The 19,879-nt window shown below is 43.9% G+C and overlaps 2 protein-coding genes across 3 annotated transcripts in view; both read right to left on the bottom strand.

Moving 5' to 3' along the window:
* The window catches only part of LOC144492802 (interferon-inducible GTPase 5-like), a 72,695-nt gene extending 55,774 nt beyond the window's left edge, over positions 1-16,921 (bottom strand). The window contains exon 1 of the mRNA XM_078211255.1: positions 16,790-16,921. The gene's annotated coding sequence lies outside the window, so the exon portion shown is untranslated. The remainder of the gene's footprint in view (positions 1-16,789) is intronic.
* Positions 7,821-16,943, bottom strand: LOC144492804 (interferon-inducible GTPase 5-like). 2 transcript variants are annotated; one of them, XM_078211258.1, is made up of 3 exons: positions 16,808-16,943; positions 11,265-11,427; positions 7,821-10,586 (listed from the first exon to the last, which is right to left on the bottom strand). In XM_078211258.1, the coding sequence occupies exons 2-3, from the start codon at positions 11,282-11,284 to the stop codon at positions 9,356-9,358; spliced, it is 1,251 nt and encodes a 416-aa protein (XP_078067384.1). In that variant the 5' UTR covers positions 11,285-11,427; positions 16,808-16,943; the 3' UTR covers positions 7,821-9,355. The 2 variants fall into 2 exon arrangements, with proteins under 2 accessions (XP_078067384.1, XP_078067386.1); XM_078211260.1 differs by having other exon boundaries at positions 11,265-11,424; positions 16,808-16,923.
* Positions 16,944-19,879: the final 2,936 nt, after the last annotated feature.

The raw sequence follows: 19,879 nt of genomic DNA, 5'->3' as shown, positions 1-19,879 counted from the left end.
CGAACATATCCCTACCTTTTAGGCCTACCTATAACCCTCCATCCTATTAAGTCCCATGTACTCATCCAGGAGTCTCTTAAAAGACCCCATTGAGTTTGCCTCCACCACCATTGACGGCAGCCGATTCCACTCACCCACCACCCTCTGTGTGAAAAACTTCCCCTCAACATTTCTCCTGTACCTACCCCGCAGCACCTTAAACCTGTGTCCTCTCGTTGCAGACATTTCCACCCTGGGAAAAAGCCTCTGAGAGTCCACCCGATCTATGCCTCTCAACATCTTATATACCTCTATTAGGTCTCCTCTCATCCTACGTCTCTCCAAGTAGAAAAGACCGAGCTCCCTCAGCCTATCCTCATAAGGCATGCCATTCAATCCAGGCAACATCCTTGTAAATCTCCTCTGCACCCTTTCAATCTTTTCCACATCCTTCCTGTAATGAGGCGAGCAGAACTGAGCACAGTACTCTAAGTGGGGTCTGACGAGGGTCTTATATATAGCTGCATCATTATCCCCGGACTCCGAAAATCAATCCCTCGATTGATAAAGGCCAGCACACCATACGCCTTCTTAACCACCTCCTCCACCTATGGGGCTGATTTTAGAGTCCTATGGACCTCGACCCCAAGGTCCTTCTGATCCTCTACAGTACTAAGAGTCTTTCCCTTTATATTGTACTCCTTCATCCCATTTGACCTGCCAAAATGGACCACTACGCATTTATCTGGGTTGAAGTCCATCTGCCACTTCTCCACCCAGTCTTGCATCCTATCTATGTCCCTCTGTAACTTCTGCCAGTCCTCCAGACTATCCACAACCCCACCAACCTTCGTGTCATCGGCAAGCTTACCAACCCATCCCTCCACTTCCTCATCCAGGTCATTTGTGAAAATGACAAACAGCAAGGGTCCCAGAACAGATCCCTGGGGCACACCACTGGTGACCGACCTCCATTTAGAAAAAGACACATCTATACCCACTCTCTGCCTCCTTTGGGCAAGCCAGTTCTGGATCCACAGGGCAGCAGCCCCTTGGATCCCATGCCCTCTCTCTTTTTCTAGAAGCCTTGCATGGGGGACCTTTTTGAACGCCTTGCTAAAATCCATATAAACCACATCTACCGCTTTCACCTCGTCAATGTGTTTAGTCACATTTTCGAAGAACTCCACCAGGCTCATAAGGCACGATCTGCCTTTGACAAAGCCATGCTGAGTATTCTTGAGCATACTAAACCTCTCTAAATGCTCATAAATCTTGTCCCTCAGGATCTTCTCCATCAGCTTACCAACCACTGAGGTTAGACTCACTGGACGGTAATTTCCTGGGCTATCCCTATTCCCCTTCTTGAAAATAGGAACCACATCCGCAATCTTCCAATCCTTCGGCACCTTTCCTGTCTCCATCGACGACGAAAAGATCATCGCCAGAGGCTCTGCAATCTCTTCCCTCGCCTCCCACAGTAACCTGGGATACATCCCATCCGGACCTGGTGACTTATCTATCTTGATGCCATTCAAAGATTACAGCTCAACCTCTTTGTTAAAGTCCACATACTCAATCTTTTCAGTCCACCTCAAGCCCGCAGGTCCTTCTCCTCTGTGAAAACCGAGGCAAAATACTCATTAAGCACCTCTGCCATTTCTACTTGTTCCGTACAGATTTTCCAACCTTCGCCTTTTATAGGCCCTATTCCTTCACGTCTCATCCTTTTACTCTTCACATATTTATAGAATGCCTTAGGGATTTCCTTAATCCTACCTGCCAAGGCCTTCTCGTGACCCCTTCTGAATCTCCTAATTTCCTTCTTTAGTCCCTTCCTACAAGTTGTATACTCATCTAGATCCCTATCTTCTAGAAGAAGAATCCAAGGATTCACTTTTAGTTTTGGGTTTAGAGTCAGAAGCTGTCCTGGTTGTCAAGTGGCAGGCAGGCTTTCTCTCTCCTCTCCTTGGTCTTGTAAATTCTGCTGGCGAGCTGGAAGCAAGTCTCCTGGCCTTCCTGGAATGAAAGTTGTGCTGTTGATGGTTTGCGAGCTAGTAACTAGAGTCTCTCTCTCTCTCTCCCTGGTGACTTCAAGCTTGTCTGTGTGTGTATCAAGAGAATTGCAGCATCCACCAAAGGACTAAGTTCCAGCATCATGTAAGCATTTGTATTTTCCGTGCTAAATGTGTAGCAAATCTTTTATTAATGGCATTTTTTTAGTTGGAACGGTATTCAGCTGCTAAGTTTATGCAATGTCATGGTTGAGTTTTCTCTGGTTTGTAATGGGTAAAAGCTATTGCTAATTTTCTTTCTACACACGTTAACCGTATTCTTAAATAAACTTTGTTTGATAAAAGCTCCCTAGTGGGTCATTTGAATCATACCTGAAGTGCAAGATCTCATGGTTACCCCAGCCAAATTCAAATTGCAAAACTTATGACCCAGATGGGCTTCATAAAATGCTCTGGAGTTTCTGACCTGCACGGTGCTGTTACGGTCTGCAGTATGTCATGCACACTTGGAGCCCATGCCAGGCAGAATGAGAATGTCTGGTACCAGTCTGTCACCACACCTGGCTTCTCCAACAATAAGGTCTCACAAGTGATCATTTCTCATTAGTATTGTGTATTGGTAAAAATATACCTTCGTCTTTATTCGTAAAATTTCAGATAATGTGCTTCATTAAATTATTAGGAAAGAGGCCTGGGAGTCATGCTGCACTCACATACAAGTCTACAAAGTTTATTTCAGAGTTTCAGACTTGGGTGGAGGGTGACAGGGTTGCCTCATCAGTACCAGTTAAGGTGCTGTTTCCATGCCATCACCCTGCCTCCTTGCTTCAGATGCCGAACAGAAAGTCCTCTGAACAAGGCCTCCCTGCCTCCCATGAACATCCTCACATTGGTCTCCACCTCCTCACCATGGTGCTCCTCAGACCCTGGTGTAGCTTGTTTAAAGGTCGCCAGTACCAAATATTTTTCTTAGGCTATTGACTTCATGACTGTTGACACAGCTGCACTACCATAAATGATCCTTGAACAGTGAGTTGCCAGAGAAACACCCTTCAGATTCCTTGGACTAATCACCCACCCCAATTCTGAAATACACCCTTCAGCAAACAGTGTCACACACAGCTGCCCCTCTGAACCCACTGCAGCTCATTGGGACAGACAGTAAACTCAGTGGGACCTGCTTTAGCCATGGCAGATCTAAGAATCCAGGTGGCCCAGAGTTCATTGACAATCTCCTCCTCCAGGCTGCTGAGCAAGGCAGGAAGTCCTCTTACTGAAGACTGATGGGAAGAGACCTGCTCAATGAACAAAGCGAGGAAGTAGTGGAGGCAGTCAGCAGCTGTCCAGAGAACCTGGATCCATTCCCAGAAGCAGATCAAAAACTTCTTCACAGGATCAGGGTGAGTGACAACATTAAGAACAGAAAAAATAGGAGAAGCAGTTGACCATTCAGCCCCTTGATCCTACTTCAGCGGTCAATAATATCTGAGACTGGAGGCGCGCTAACTGTTACTATTGAGGAAGCACAAGAGGGTTTTAGGCATTGATAAGGTAGATAGTCAACATCTTTTCTCAAAGGTAGGGGAGTCAAAAACTAGAAGGTACAGATAGGTTTAAGGTGAGAGGGGAGAAATACAAAAGGGTCCAGTGGGGCAATTCTTTCACACAGAAGGTGCATGGAAACAGCACCTTAACTGGTACTGATGAGGCAACCCTGTCACCCTCCACCCAAGTCTGAAACTCTGAAATAAACTTTGTACACTTGTATGTGAGTGTCTGGAATGAGCTGCCAGAAGCAGTAGTAGAGGCGGGTACAAATATGCCTTTTAAAAAGCATTTGACAGTTACATGGCCAAGATGGGTATGGAAGGACATGGGCCAAATGTGGACAATTGGGACGAACTTAGTGGTTAAAAACTGGGCGACATGGACAAGTTGGGCCAAAGGACCTGTTTTCAAGCTGGAAACCTCTATGACTCTATGCGAAGCAGCAGACAGGTTCATTTAATAGATGTTCACATTATAGCGTTCAAATCCCAACTGCTGGAAATCTGCGGAGACCCTGATAATGTCACAGAGTGATCACATGACCATCCTCCTAAAAGGACCAATCACATGACCATCCTCCTAAAAGGATCTAAAAGGACGGGGCGGCACGGTAGCACAGTGGTTAGCACTGCTGCTTCACAGCTCCAGGGATCTGGGTTCGATTCCTGGCTTGTGTCACTGTCTGTGTGGAGTTTGCACATTCTCCTCGTGCCTGCGTGGGTTTCCTCTGGGTGCTCCGGTTTCCTCCCACGTTCCAAAGATGTGCATGTTAGGTTGATTTGCCATGCTAAAATTGCCCCTTAGTGTCCTGACATGCGTAGGTTCGAGGGATTAGTGGGTAAAATATGTAGGGATATGGGAGGAGGGTCTGGGTGGGATTGTGGTCGGTGCGGACACGATGGGCCGAATGTACTGTAGGGTTTCTAGGATCTATGAGGACCATGCCACAACACAATAACTCCCCAAATGAGTCATGACAAAAAAGATTATGGCTGATCTAACGTGGCCTTAACTATTTAATTTTCCTCCTGTCCCTCATAATGTTGGCTCTCTTGTCAATCAAAATTCCGTCGAACTCAACTCTGAATACATTCAATGACTCAGCCTCCACTGCGCTTTGGGGACAAGAATTCCAAACACTCACAACCCTCCGAGAGAAGACAGTCCTCCTCACTTCCATCTTATTTTGATAGTGTGCCCTCTCGATCGAGATTGGCTCTGAGGGGAAAAGTGTTTTCAGCATGGCACAGTCGGCCTGTGGAAAGGCTGCTGCTGAGTGGCAGAACGACACTGACCCTAGAAGCTGAAGCAAGCGGGCAAGGTGATAACATTGTGATTTCTATAGTCTGAATAATGAACCCATTCTCATGCATTTCCACAGAAGAGGGCCCAGAATGTCAGGGAGAGGGTACAGATCGGTGGCACTGCCCCCTGATTGTCATTCTAATAACCATGGAGGAAGAGATGCTGCAGTTGGCTGGCTACCAGGGAGACCGCTCCATCACCGATGGTGAGGCTGGAGCACCCCACGGAGGAAGATGAGTCCCTCCAATAATGAACCAAGTGGGGATCAATTGGAAATTACAAGTGACAGTAACAAACAGGTGCCTAAGCTGCAGGCTCTGTGGACTCACATCGGAATGGTCAGCGCAGCGACAGGCAGCTATAATCTCCGGGGTCATATCCCAACTCTGAGGAGGAGGAAGAGATGGAGGGCGGTTCTCAGAGGGTGCACCATCCCACTCTTACTCTACAATCTCCACCAGCTCAAATACTGTCATCTCAGAGGGTATGAGGCGAGTTACAGAATTAGGGTCATCACCCAGTTTAAGCACTGTACGAATGTCAGAGCAGCAGTCTGCCCTCTGACCCTCAGAGGATTGTGGGAGACTTGACCAATGCTGATCCCCAGGCTGATGGTGAAGTTCTAGAGCTGTGACAAAAGAGAAAGCGCCCGGGGCTCTGCAGAACCCCCCCTTCCTCCCCCACCCCGCCCCAATCCCGTATGTGACAGGATCTGATGGAGTTTCCAGAAAAAGTGATTGGCTGCAGTGAGTGCGGAATGTGGAGCTTTGGTTCACTCGGTTGCTGATGTGCTGGAATTCAGGAGAAGCTCTCATTATGAGAGCCTCCCTGGCATTTATATCTTGCGGCCTTCCAAGTGGAAGGGGAAGCAATCAAACAGGGCTGCTTTATCCCAGATGGTGTTGAGCTTCCTGACTGTTACTTGAGCTGCACTCAGCCAGGCAAGTGGAGAGTATTCCATCACATATGTGCCTTGTAGATGGTGGACAGGTTTTGGGGAATCAGGAGGTGAGATACTAACAGCAGGATTATTAGCCATTGTGCATAAAATACTTGCAATTAAATTTTGAAGAACCTTATTTGGTTTTTCATTGGACCTTCTCGAATGGTGAACAAAGTTAATATCTAACTTGCTGTCCATTGCACACAGATTGGTGTTCAGATGTGACATCAATGACCAAACTTAACGTCATCCAATTCCATTTTACAGCCCCTTCCCCCACCACAAGTACATTCCCAGTCCAGAGCTTGAAGTTACACACTTTCCTCAAACAAACATGTCCAAGTCACCTTCTCATAAACCTTCATGTTCAATTCGTCCAGCATTTTCCATGGTCCGGTGACACAGTGGTTAGCACTGCTGCCTCACACCGCCAGGGACCCGGGATCAATTCCGGCCTTGGGTGTGGAGTTTGCACGTTCTCCCCGTGTTTGCGTGGGTTTCATTTGGGTGTTCCGGTTTCCTCCCACAGTCCAAAGATGTGCGGGTCAGGTGGGTTGGTCATGCTAAATTGCTCCTTAGTGTTCAAAGAGGTGTAATTTAGGTGGATTAGCCATGGTAAATGCGCAAAGTGTGGGATAATCTTTCGCAGAGTCGATGCAGACTCAATGGGCCAAAAGTCCTCCTTCTGCACTGTGGGGATTCTATGTCTTTATGGTTTTCTAATCTTGCTTCAATGCAGCTAGTGAAAAACAATATCCAGTACAATCCTCAAGATGAAATGTTCAGCATTTATTGCATCAGTACATGGTGTGTGGCTATTACCTGCCTGAGTTAGTACAGTATTGTCAACATTAATATTGTGGAATCTCATTTAATACAGAATTTTCCACACACCTGTTTTCTAAAGCAGTGGCTTACAATACAGTTCACCTGAGCAAAAACAAATCATGTCCACATTTAGAATGTTACAATTAAATTGTTCATTACTTTCACTTGATTAGATTACCATCAGTCCTGAAAATTACCGATAAGCATAAGTTCGCAATTAATACAGCAGAATGTCTTTGATTAATGTCAAACAATTTCTAGAGTTATTGGCTGGAATTTTCTGACCTTATCCACGGCTGTGATTCTCCAGGCCCGCTGCAGTGAATGGAGTTTTGGCTGAGCACCAAATTCTCCGTTCTCGTTGGCTGTGGGGGAGGGGCGAACGAGATCAGGGAATTCTGGCCATTCTCATCAATGAACAAGAAATGAGACAAATGGATCAATGTCAATGAAATTCAGTTGAACCAAGACAACTGCAATAGAGATTAAGAAGACAATATTTCACATCAGTAACATCAATCCATTGTTGATATCGGTGACATTGCAGCATATGAGGTTCCAGTGAGTTGGTGTAACACACTCCCACACTTCTCCTCCTGCAGTAACTGCTCTTCTGCTGCTATTTCAGATCACTTTCCTCTTCCTCTTTCCAGCCAGCTGGAACTATTGTGTCGGCCATCATTCTGACAGTGAGTTTCACTCACTCTCTTGATCAATGTGTTGTCCACATAATGATGGGTGTCAGTGATGGCATCATTGCATGTCTGAAAGGTAGCGGCTGCTTTGGATGATAGAGACACAAACCTCAATCAAAGAGTTTATGACGAATCAGAGCCTCATAGGGCATTGTTCCTCAATGGAGTTGAAGTGAATATGTAATGTTGTTCAGCATTGGCTGGAGGTTATTGATTATTACTGTGGTACAACCCCCCCCCTCCCCCCCCCCCCCCCCCCCCCACACCATCCGCCCCCCCACCCAGCTCATGAATCCCAATCCACCATCTCGAAGATCTGCTCCTCTGCAATCAGTCACTGAGGATCAAGCACCAATTTTGTTTGGTGGCAAAGAGTACAGTAAATTTTGTGTTTATCCGGCATTTTACCAAGCCGAATTCTCTACTAACCAGAATTGCTGATGTTCCCCTAATACTAGTTGTCACTTTACCAACCGGAAGAAATTAGAAAGTTCTCCCATACATGTATATTACATTATTTTATATTTTAATTTTTGTTTGAATGTACAGTTGAAGGTTTGAAGTAAAAGAATAATGTTCTTTACTTTAGGAGCACTCACATATTCATTCATGTTACAAGTATTGTGCTGTCTTCCATTGGTAAAAGGACCTCCCATTGACTGGAATTTTTGCCTGACCAGCAAACCCATTTCTCGGGTATGCTGGAAGCAATGAAGAGTGATATTGGACTCAAAATGTTAACTGTGTTTCCCTCTCCACAGATGCTGCCAGGCCTGCTGAGTTCATTCAACATTTCTGTTTTTCAGATTTCCAACATCTGTCGTTTTTAGTGAAAATCATTGCTTTCCTCAGCAATACTCAAAATACTTCATAAAAGGAATGTTCATAATTAACATATTTCCTCTCATTCCCATTCCCAGAGGTTTTCCTGTTCATGGTTCTCAGCTCTTCACCAGGTTAGGATGATGGACAGTCTGCATGAAGGACGGTCAGTGTGAGGGATGTTGTGCGTGAGGGATTGTCTGTGTGAGGGATGGTAAGGATGATTCTATATGCTGGGTGGTGTCTCTATGACAGGGAATCTGTGTTCTCACTGCTGACTACAGTCTGATGCTGGCCCCTCTTCTTTACTGTCCCATTCTCGGAATCTGCTGCTTCTCGGACAGAACAAGATCATTGGACTTGTCGAGAATTTATCCCTTTTCAGACAGACACTGTTTGCTGCAGCAATGGTTCTAAAACCAGGACTGAGAGAGATGTTCAGTGAAAGTGGATAATGGTTTCATAACATTGGAAAATTGGCTTCCTCTTAATAATCTCTATATTGTGTTCAGTGTGTGCCGGAAGAAAGACTGCATTGTTAACCTCATCACTGTTGGGTACAGAATTTGGCAATAAACGAGGCTGGAAAAAAATGACCAAATAAATTATCAAAAGGTGAACAAAATATATAATCCCAGTGCTTTTGACTCCACTCTAGACCCAGGATCATCCAATTCAGTAATGATGCTGTTATGAATCAATCAGGAACATTGCAGAGAAGGGGCTGGACATTGGGACTGAATCCATCACTATCAATGAAGAACACAGGCATTTCTAACACAGGCACAATGGGCTGAATGGCCACTCCTGTGCTGTCTGATTCTATAATTCTTGGAACAGGGCAAATTTCCTGGTTATTGTGTTTAATGAAGGGAATTGTATGGATGTAGTGAGTTTCTGATGTTGGGTGGATTCCTTTAAAATTTACGGGCGGGATTTTCCGGCCGCGCTTGCCCCAAAACCAGAAAATCCCACCCGCGGTCAACGGACCTTTCCATGGTCCACCCCTTACCCGCTACGATTCCTGTGGCAGGTGGAACGGGAAAATTTGTCCCCACAGCTTTTGGTTTCTCTCCTTAGATTGCACCCAGACAAAATCTTTCACTGAACACTGTAGCATGGAAATAATTTGTTAAAATGGGTCAGTAAAAGGGAATATGGAAGAAGAGTTTGCAATGTCCAGTGTTAGACCCCTTTAATATATCAGCTACAGCACTGATTCATTGAATTGATGTTTGCTCTGGATCATTTTCACCCGTCCCAAATGCAGCTTTCACCACTCTCCGTGCATTCTCTGTGAGATCATCCAGTGCTCCACACAGCAACTTGTAGGTCATAAGAAATGATGATCCTGCTCCAAAGATGGATCCTACAACTGGGATGATGTCAAGTGCAAGCTCAAGACCAGATATGACGACAGCAGCGGATCCCCATGCTAATCTGTTTATTATATCTGGAGTTATTTCACCCACCAGGGGAGTTTTCAACACAGCTTTCAGTTCTTCCACAGGTTTCCCTGCCTTATTGGCCAGTCTTTGAAGGGAGGCATCATCCAGACCCAGACATTTACGGAAATGTATTATTCCTCCAATCAGGATCCCAATATCACAACCAAGGGAGACTCCAGGAACTGGCACTGCTCCCAATATTCCAGAAAGTGATGCCAACATCCAAACTCGCTTCTTCAGCTCTTTCTTCTTCTTCTCCACAATTTCCAAGGTTAGGTTGGGAAGGGCCAGTATGTACACACTTCTCTTTATCCTGGGAAGATCATCTTCAAGAACTTCATTTAACAGTTTAAAATCATACAGATGCAGGTCAAAGTTTGAAATCAGGAAAACACGGGGTGATGGGATCCCTGTCTCTTGCAATTTCCTGACACAGTAACTCCTGATCTTTTCCAGTTCTTCCTTTTCATTAAATTCCCTCCTTTCCTTTTTCATTGATTCAAGGTCATGATCAATTTTAGATCGAACAAAGTAGAAATTCTTCCCCAGCCGTTTAATCTCTCGAGCGAGTTTTACATCATTTTCTGTGAATCGACACTCTGAGATAATGATGAAGAAATCGTATTTTTTAAATTTCATTTCATTTAGGTATTTATTCGCTGGGAATTTCGTTGTTCCCATTCCTGGCAGATCCCATAAAATAACATTTGGCAAACAGGGATGCTTGTATTCAGTTGGCTCCAGTGTGATTTCTTTGATATCAACCTCAGCACCGTCCTCGTCACTGCTTCGGAGTCCTCTCATCGCATTGATGAAGCTGGATTTCCCTGCGCCTGCTTTTCCTGTCACTGCGATGTTCAGCTCTGTGCTGTCCAGGTCAATAATTTTTTTCTGTATCAGCGGTGTTACCTTTTCCACCCCACCCGATTCATAATCAGATTTCGGATTCTTGAGTTCATCCTCACTGCACAATAAAGTGTTTGAAGCTTCAGCACTTTGACCTCTGAAAGGAAACATTTTTTTACATGATTTGCACCAATTGAAAATAACTCCTATTTACAACACATTGTCACATCTTCAGAGCCTCCTTACACATCTCATTAAATCCTTTTGAAAAACAAGCACAATTGTCACGTAGCTTTTTAAGACAGCTAATTTATGATCAGCAAAATCCCAGAGTGAGCTATTGGATGAATGAACAGTTAAGTTGTCTTTGCGTGAAAGTAACGTTGCCCCTTATAAATTATGGACCCTTTCAATTTTGATCCTGAGGTGCCCCAGCTGGGGGCAATCATCTCCTGTTTCTCCAGACAGCAGCAACTACAGACTCATCTCTCAGCCCAAATTCCTCTTCACCACTCTGTGAATCACCTCAGCCTGCCCTCAGTCTGACTGAGGCCTCCCCAATGGTGTCTCTCCCTTACTGTTTGTGAGGCTCAGATGCATTGATAGGACTTGTGCAATGAGGGTTGGTTGAAGTCCAAACTAAGGGCCCTGGTTCTTGAGGCTTCACCTCCTCTGCTGAAGGGCTGAAGAAGAGGAGAGGTACATGACCTGTAGAATTGCTCACGACATTCTCATTAAAGTGCTGACATTGAGCAATGGCAATGCTTTGCAATGACAAGTTGTGATGTAACTAAAGGAACTAAAGAGACACAATATGAAGAGTTTCTTGACCAACCTGGAGCTGGCTCCTCCCATCCTGCTTCTCTTTCTCTCGCTGCTTTCCCTGTGTGAGTGTTCACTGATTCCAGAGCTTCCTCCACAAAAAGGGCGAGAGGGCAGAGGCTTGTGGCTCCTCCCCCGATGTCATTTCTTTACCGTTGGTTGTGTTGGGTTTTCTCCTTTGAGATGAAAGTAGAGAGTGTGAGTGGCAGCACTTTATTTACCATCAGATAAAGGATAAGACTGGTGTGAGGAATCATCTTTAATCAGGCTGTGAACAAGAGTAAACTCCAAAATTCCTAATGGAGCTTTTCCCACCTTCACTAATTCAGAGTGTGAGGGAAGGAATAGGATGTGAAAACTCTTGTATTTCCCCCTCAATAGTTCAGGGAAGTAGCACTGGAAGTGGATCACAGAGAGGGTAAACTGAGTGGAAATGGAAAATGTGGGGGCAGATTTTGCTGTACAAATGTTTGCCTGAATAATAGTCACCATAATTAATGTGCAAATTGGCCAGTATCCTGTGGCGGGGTAGCTATTCCATTGCAAATTGTCACAAGTTGTTCCTGATATACACTATTAGTCTCATGAAAATGGCATCTCATGCTTCATCCCCCATGATCTTCATGGATTTGCTACATTCATTGCCCATTAATCAAATTACAATTGAAATCAGGAACTGGCTAATAGAGAAACATAGAAAAACTACAGCACAAACAGGCCCTTCGGCCCACAAGTTGTGCCGAACACATCCCTACCTTCTCGACCTACCTATAACCCTCCATCCTATTAAGCTCCATGTACTCATCCAGGAGTCTCTTAAAAGACCCTATTGAGTTCGCCTCCACCACCACTGACGGCAGCCGATTCCACTCGCCCACCACCCTCTGTGTGAAAAACTTACCCCTAACATCTCCCCTATACCTACCCCCCAGCACCTTGAACCTGTGTCCTCTTGTAGCAGACATTTCCACCCTGGGAAAAAGCCTCTGAGAGTCCACCCGATCTATGCCTCTCAACATCTTATACACCTCTATTAGGTCTCCTCTCATCCTTCGTCTCTCCAAGGAGAAAAGTCCGAGCTCCCTCAGCCTATCCTCATAAGGCATGCCACTCAATCCAGGCAACATCCTTGTAAATCTCCTCTGCACCCTTTCAATCTTTTCCACATCCTTCCTATCGTGAGGCGACCAGAACTGAGCACAGTACTCCAAGTGGGGTCTGACAAGGGTCTTATATAGCTGCATCATTAGCCCCGGACTCCTAAACTCAATCCCTCGATTGATAAAGGCCAACACACCGTACGCCTTCTTAACCACCTCCTCCACCTGCGGGGCCGATTTTAGAGTCCTATGGACCCGGACCCCAAGATCCTTCTGATCCTCTACAGTACTAAGAGTCTTTCCATTTATATTGTACTCCTAATTTAGCTAATTTGCTAAATACTCATTCGTCTTCACAAGAGAGAATCAAGTACCAGAAATAGGATGAAAATTAAAAGGGAAAATTTTTTAAAAATCAAGGGAAGAACTTTATGGCTTCATGGAAATTTTTAAAAATGGTAATAGAAAAATAATGGTACAAAAGACAGACAATGCTCCAGGACCTGATAGACTCCACCCGAGTGGAGTGAGATTTGTGCACCTGAGAATTGTGATGGAGGGAAGTTTCAATTACTACACTTACTCAATTTAATGTATGCAATTTCTCATATTTATACTTTATATTTCTGTGTCAATTTGTACTGTATTATACTGAATCTTTATCTGTGTTCTGCCAGTACTTCCAGCATTGGTATTCTCTGTGTTTGTAACTGAAATAGCAAAGTAGATAAGTTGAGGAAATAGGTTCGAGGAAGGGAGGGATAAAGTTGGGGCATTATTAAAGGGAAAGTAGGGGCAACTTTAAACAGGGTTGGGACGCAAATGAGCAGTCAAACGACTGAATGTATAATTTGCAGGTTGATAAAAGGGACGAGGCTTTATGTTTTTTTGTTCATGGGATGTGGCTTTGGACCTCACTGGCTGGGTCAGTATTTGTTGTCCCTTTCTAAGGGCACGTAGGAGTCATGAGGTCTGGAGTCACAGGTAGGTCAGACCAGTTAAGGATGACAGATTTCCTACCCTAAAGGGCATTAGTGAATCAGATGGGTTTTTATGACAATATGACAATGATGGTCATCATCAGACTTTTAATTCCAGATTTTTATTGAAGTCAAATTTTACCATCTGCCCTAGTGGGATTTGAACCCAGGTCCCCAGAACATTACACTGGATCTCTGGATTACTAGACTAGCAATAACACCACGACGCCACTTCCTCCCAGTATTTCCCACCGCCCTCTGAAACAGAAGAAATGTCAACTCTTGATCCTAATGAAATGAAGAATGGCTTCAATATGAGCTGTGTTCCACTCCACCTTGATGGTAACATTAGGTTAGAGATGGTGTTGAGTATTATGAGGTTTTCACTTGAACACAATAATATTCAGATTGTGTCACTGAAGTGGGAGCCTATCTGCTTAAAACAACAGATTAAACAACTAGCTAAGGTACTTTATGGATTTTGACAGAATGATTCTAACTGGGATGAAAAATATGCCCTCATTGTCTGACAGTAACAATTCTGGATCTTTCACCTCTCAGAATTCTCTTGCTAGTTCAGATAGCTTTGGCCTGCTTCTTGAGTTGGATAAAACTCAATATTGATATTCACTGGAAATAGTGAGGGAAAGATCAGGAGGACATTGTTTGGGGTAATAGAGATTGATAGACTTTTGGAATGTTTGGGGAGTCAAAGGATAGGACAGAAAAATGAGTTGAAGTCAAAGACCAGCCATGATATTGAATGACAGAGCAGGTTTAAGGGGCCGAATGGTCTACTCCTATTACTTGTGATAAGTTCTAAGAAACCGAGGTCACCTCCTCAACCTTCACTGTTAGAAAACAGCCACAACCTGTTCAATCTTTTCTGCTCCATGTTTAGAATCCATAGAATCCCTACAGTGCAGAAAGAGGCCATTCGGTCCATTGAGTAGAGTGTGTGAAAATGTGAAGTTGTTCATTTTGGAAGGAAGAAGAAAACAGAATATTATTTAAATGGAGAAAAGCTGTGCAAAGCTGCATCACAAAGGAACCTGGGGGTATTGGTGCAGGAAACACAGAAAGCCAGCACACACGAACAGCAGGTCATCAGGAAGGCAAAATACTGCAGATGCTGGAATCCAAAACAAAAGCAGAAAATGCTGGAAAATCTCAGCAGGTCTGACAGCATCTGTGAAGAGAGAATAGAACCAACATTTTGAGTCAGGATAACCCTTCGTCAGAGCTGGGTCATCCTGACTCAAAACATTAGCTCTATTCTCCCTCCACAGATGCTGTCAGACCTGCTGAGATTTTCCAGCATTTTCTGTTTTGAGGCTAATGGAATGTTGGCCCTTATTTCAAGGGGATTGGACTATAAGATTTGGGAAGTCTTGCTGCAACTCTACAAGGTACTGATGAGACCACGCCTGGAGTACAATGTGCAGTTTTGGTTTCTTTATTTAATGAAATATATTTCATTGGAGGTAGTTCAGAGAAGGTTCGCTAGGATGATCCCTGGTATGGAGGGATTGTCTTATGAGCAAAGGTTACACAAGTTTGGATTCTACTCACTGGAATTTAGAAGAATGAGAGATAATCTCATTGAAACACACTGGATTCTTAAGGGGCTTGACAGGGTAAATGCTGAAGGGATGTTTCCCCTCGTGGAAGAGACGAGGAGCAGAAAACCCAGTCTCAGAATAAAGGGATGACAATTTGAGACTGAGTTGAGGAGGAATTTCTTCTCTCAGGGGGTTGTGAGTCTTTGGAACTCCTTGCCACAGAGAGTTGTGGGGGGCAGAGTCCTTAGGGTGAATTTTACCATCCTACCCACCACGGGAATCAGAGCGGGTGAGGGGCAGGCCATGGAAAGGTCTGTTGACCATGGGTGGGATTTTTCAGTTTCAGGGTGAGTGAGGCCAGAAAATCCTGCCCATTGTGTGTATTTAAGGCTGAGACAGATAGAGTTTTATGGGGAAAAGGCAGGAAAGTGGACATGAGGAATGTTGGATTAGCCATGATCCTATTATATGGCAGAGCAGGCTCGAGGGGCCTAACTGCCTCCTCCTGCTCCTATTTCTTATGGTCTTATGGTAACAAAAATATTGAAATGTTTGTTATGTTCTCATTACTGAATTGAAGCACCTCAAGTGTGCATCTTGATCTCTGGAGAAAATTCTGAGTATCATTGCACTTTCTTGCTATGACAATTTGAAATGTTTTCTAACGTCACTTTCAGATATTTTATGAATAAAGTATATTGTTTGTAATCGTAATAAAAGGACAGTTGGATGAGACCTGGGAAGAATGGGCAGTATCAGTGATTTGCTGTGGCCCTTTTGACTGTGTGGCCAGAGGCAGCAGAGGGTCTGTTATTCAGTAACTTTGTTATCCATGAAAGCAAGTCAGTGGCCATTTTAAAACCGCTGAAAACAAATGTGTTCTTTTAAAAAGCTGGCAAAGTGTTAAACACAGTAAGAAGTTTAACAACACCAGGTTAAAGTCCAACAGGTTTATTTGGTAGCAAAAGCCAGAAGCTTTCGGAGCCTGAAGCCCCTTCCTCAGGTGAGTGGGAATTCTGTTCACAAACAGGGCATATCAAGACACAAACTCAATTTACAGAATAATGGTTGGAATGCGAATACTTACAGCTTATCAAGTCTTTAAGATACAAACAATGTGAGTGGAGAGAGCATCAAGATAGGCGAAAGAGATGTGTATTGTCTCAATACACTCAAGATAAGACAAGTCTCAAGACAATACACATCTCTTTACCCTGTCTTGATGCTCCCTCCACTCACATTGTTTGTATCTTAAAGACTCGATTAGTTGTAAGTATTCACATTCCAACCATTATTCTGAAAATTGAGTTTGTGTCTTGATATGCCCTGTTTGTGAACAGAATTCCCACTCACCTGAGGAGGGGGCTTCAGGCTCCGAAAGCTTGTTACTTTTGCTACCAAATAAACCTGTTGGACTTTAACCTGGTGTTGTCAAACTTCTTACTGTGTTTACCCGAGTCCAACGCCGGCATCTCCACAAAGTCTTAAACATCCATGCAATAATATCGAACAAAGTACTTCCTTCTTCCAAACTTTTCATCAGCTCTGCAGAGTAACAAAACATGAGCTGATCTGCCCACATCGCAACCACCGAAAATGGAGAGAGTTGCTGAGCTCCTCTATTCACTAACAACATTTAGATTGAGCTTTATCTATCTCTACATCCTGTTTCTGTATCGTCTCCACTCCCCAACCTGATAAACACACGGCTCGTCATTTCCTGCACTGTTTGTAAGTTTCATTTTGGCTTGCCGTCCTGAATCCTGAATATAAAACTTGCTTTTCAGCAACTTTTGAATTTTGAACACAGCCAGAGCTTGCAAGGAAAGGGAAACCTGATAGAGTGAAACACGCGTGACTACAATCTTTAAAGTTGTGCTGGAATTCTCTTCAAGCCTGTTGAATATAATTCACCCTGAATTTTGACCACCGCGCTGTGTTTCAATGTCTTGATTGTGGCTCCCTGGCGAGAGGAGAGTGTTGATCAGTGAAGTTGTCCCGCTGTGAACATCTCAGTCCAAAGTGAGTGCTTCCGTGTTGCATTCGCGCTGGGAATACAGTCACAATGAATAGATAAATTAACAGCTTTTCAACAAGTCATTGGGTAGATTCCTGAACACTATCCAATGACAATCAAAACCCTAGAAGATCACTTGTTACTAGGGAGAATTTGCTTTTCCATTTTCCAGATTGTAAGTATGAATCACAAAAGGTGCTCACTCACTCACTCAATAGTTGGAAAACTGGATGCTCTGAGTCTGAATTTCAGATAGTTGCTCTCGCTAGGTGGAACAGATAGATGGGTTCAAACATTTCCAACCCCCCAAAAAGATTGTGTTCTGCTTAAAAAATATCCTCCATTCATTTCCTTCATCTCTTCAGGTTTTACTTTGCTGGATTCCAAACACTGAATAGCATCTGGCTATCACTCAAGCTGACAATATATAAATAATTTCCAGCTAATATTCTCCACTAAACACAACCCAGAACATTACAGTTTCATATGACACGTTGCTGTTCAAAGGGCTACACATGAGCACTCCTGTCCCTTAATAATATTCAATGACTCCATCTCCAATCCTTCAAAGTCGCACAACACTCTGAGAAAAACAAATTCTCCTAATCTCTGTCCTAAAAGGGCGACCCCTAATTTTAAAACAATCTCCCCCCATTCTGGACTTACCCACAAGAGGACGCATCATTTCACCATCTAATTGTCAAGACTGTTCAGTATCTTATATACTTCAACCCCCAAGTCACCCCTCACACTTCTGGTCTCCAGTGGAAACAAGTCCAGTCTGTCCAACCTATCCTCATACGGCATCCCATTCATTCCAGACATCAATCTAATAAACATCCTCCAATGCATTTACATCCTTAAATAAGGAGACCAAATTGCACATATTTGAGATATTGGGCAGAATTTTCCTCCCCTTTCATGGCTTGTTTTGCGGCGGTAGGAAGCATTGTGCCACTCACTGGCGGCGGGATCTTATGGTCCCGCCATTGTGAACGGGGTTTCCCATTGAACACACCCTCATCACCGGGAAACCCATGGCGGGGGTGCGCCATCGATGGGAGTGTAACATCCCACCGGCGTGAAAGGCAGCAAGATTTCAGCAGTGGTCTCACCAATGCCCTATATAACTGAAGCATAACATTCTTATTTTTATGTATAATTCCTCTCATAATGTAGGATAACATTGTTGATTACATGCTGCACCTGCATATGAACATTTTGTGTCTCATGCAACAAGAGCACTTAGTTCCTTCTGCACCTTGGAATTCATGGAGTTTCATAGAATTCTTACTGTGCAGAAGGAGGCCATTCAGCCCATCGAGTCTGCACCGACCACAATCCTACCCAGCCGCTTTCCCCATTACCCCACGTATTTACCCTGCTAGTCCCCCTGACACTAAGTGGCAATTTAACATGGCCAATCAACCTAACCTGCATATCTTTGGAATGTGGGAGGAAACCAAAGCACCCGAGGAAACCCACACAGGCACGGGGAGAATGTTCAAACTCCACACAGACAGTGACTCAAGCCAGGAATCGAACCCAGGTCCCTGGTGCTGTGAGGCAGCAGTGCTAACCATTGTGCCATCGTGTAGCCATGCTGCAGCTGTTCTCCAGATGTGGTGGCCAGGACATGATTATATTACCTCAGAATAGAATCGCATTCCAGTGGATGCAATAATCACAAAAATCTATATGGCTGGAGTTGAGTGTGTATGTTTTTTGGGTATGTCTCCTGGCAACGTTTTCTTGGAAAAGTAGGCTCTTTAAGGGTACAGAGATTATTGAACCAGGCAGGAAGAGTATTTCTTTCCTGACAATATCTACTGCTCTCCAAGAATTTTGACAAAAGTAAAGAACATCATGAACAATGAGAATCTCCCCCTGTCTCAGTTTTACTGTTGGATGTGTTCAGGAAAGAGGCTACAATCTCTCAGAAGCAGGACAAATCAGTTCCTCAACTAACTGTGCCATTCTCTTTAAGAACATTTTACAGCCGGTTGCTAAATGGATATAATCATAATGGGACTCACTGACTCATTATTTTAATGCATTGGAATAATTTTTCAATACATTTTAATTCAAGTTTGATCTCTGTTTTGGATCATTTTTCTTTTTGTTATTATTTATTTTGATGTAATTTTTGAATGAACAAGCAATGCGCCTGAAGTAAATTTCTATGCGGACAGTAAAGTGAATTGAATAGTTTTACTGTCCCATTTCATACAAACATGAAGTACCCCCTACAGTTGCAATCTTCACATGTACAGTGGCTGCATCAGGTTATGTGACTAAATTAATATTGCAGAGGTGACTAATAGTGACTATGAAACTACTGGATTGTGTTCAAAATCCAACAGGTTCACTCGTGTTCTTGTGGGGCATCTTTACCTGGTCTAGTCTATATGTGACTCCAGCCCACAGCGAAGGCATGACTTTTAATTGCAATGTGAAATGTCCCAGCAAGTCATTCAATTGTATCAAACCACTGTACAAAACTATAGCAGGACTAAAACTGGATGGACCACACCGGACAGAACAAAGGCATGTTGATGAAAGTTAACAATGCTTTGAATAACATCTGGGGCCTTGTGCACAAATTGGGAGCTGACCCATGGACTATCCATCATTCTGACATAGTCAATATCACAGAGGCCAGAATTCTCCAACCTCTCCTGTGGCTGGGATTCTCCGGTCCCGCTGCTGTGAATGGAGATTTGGCTAAGTGCCAAATTCTCCATTCTTGCTGCAGCAGTAATAGCAGCATGAAAGATTGGAGAATTCTGGCCAGAATCAACAACATTGCTTCAATAACATCTGAAGCCATGTACTTTCCCAACACTAGGATGGACCCACCAATGGTGACTGCACAGTCAGGAGACACTGCTCTGGGAATTTGCAACATTGACGATAGACCCCAAGAAGTCCCATGGCATCAAGTAAAAAATGGACAAGGAAACAATCTA

This window comes from Mustelus asterias, chromosome 4, assembly GCF_964213995.1.
Source record: "Mustelus asterias chromosome 4, sMusAst1.hap1.1, whole genome shotgun sequence".
NCBI lineage: Eukaryota > Metazoa > Chordata > Chondrichthyes > Carcharhiniformes > Triakidae > Mustelus > Mustelus asterias.
Note: the sequence above shows the minus strand (reverse complement) of the source record. Positions and strands in the feature narration are given on the sequence as shown.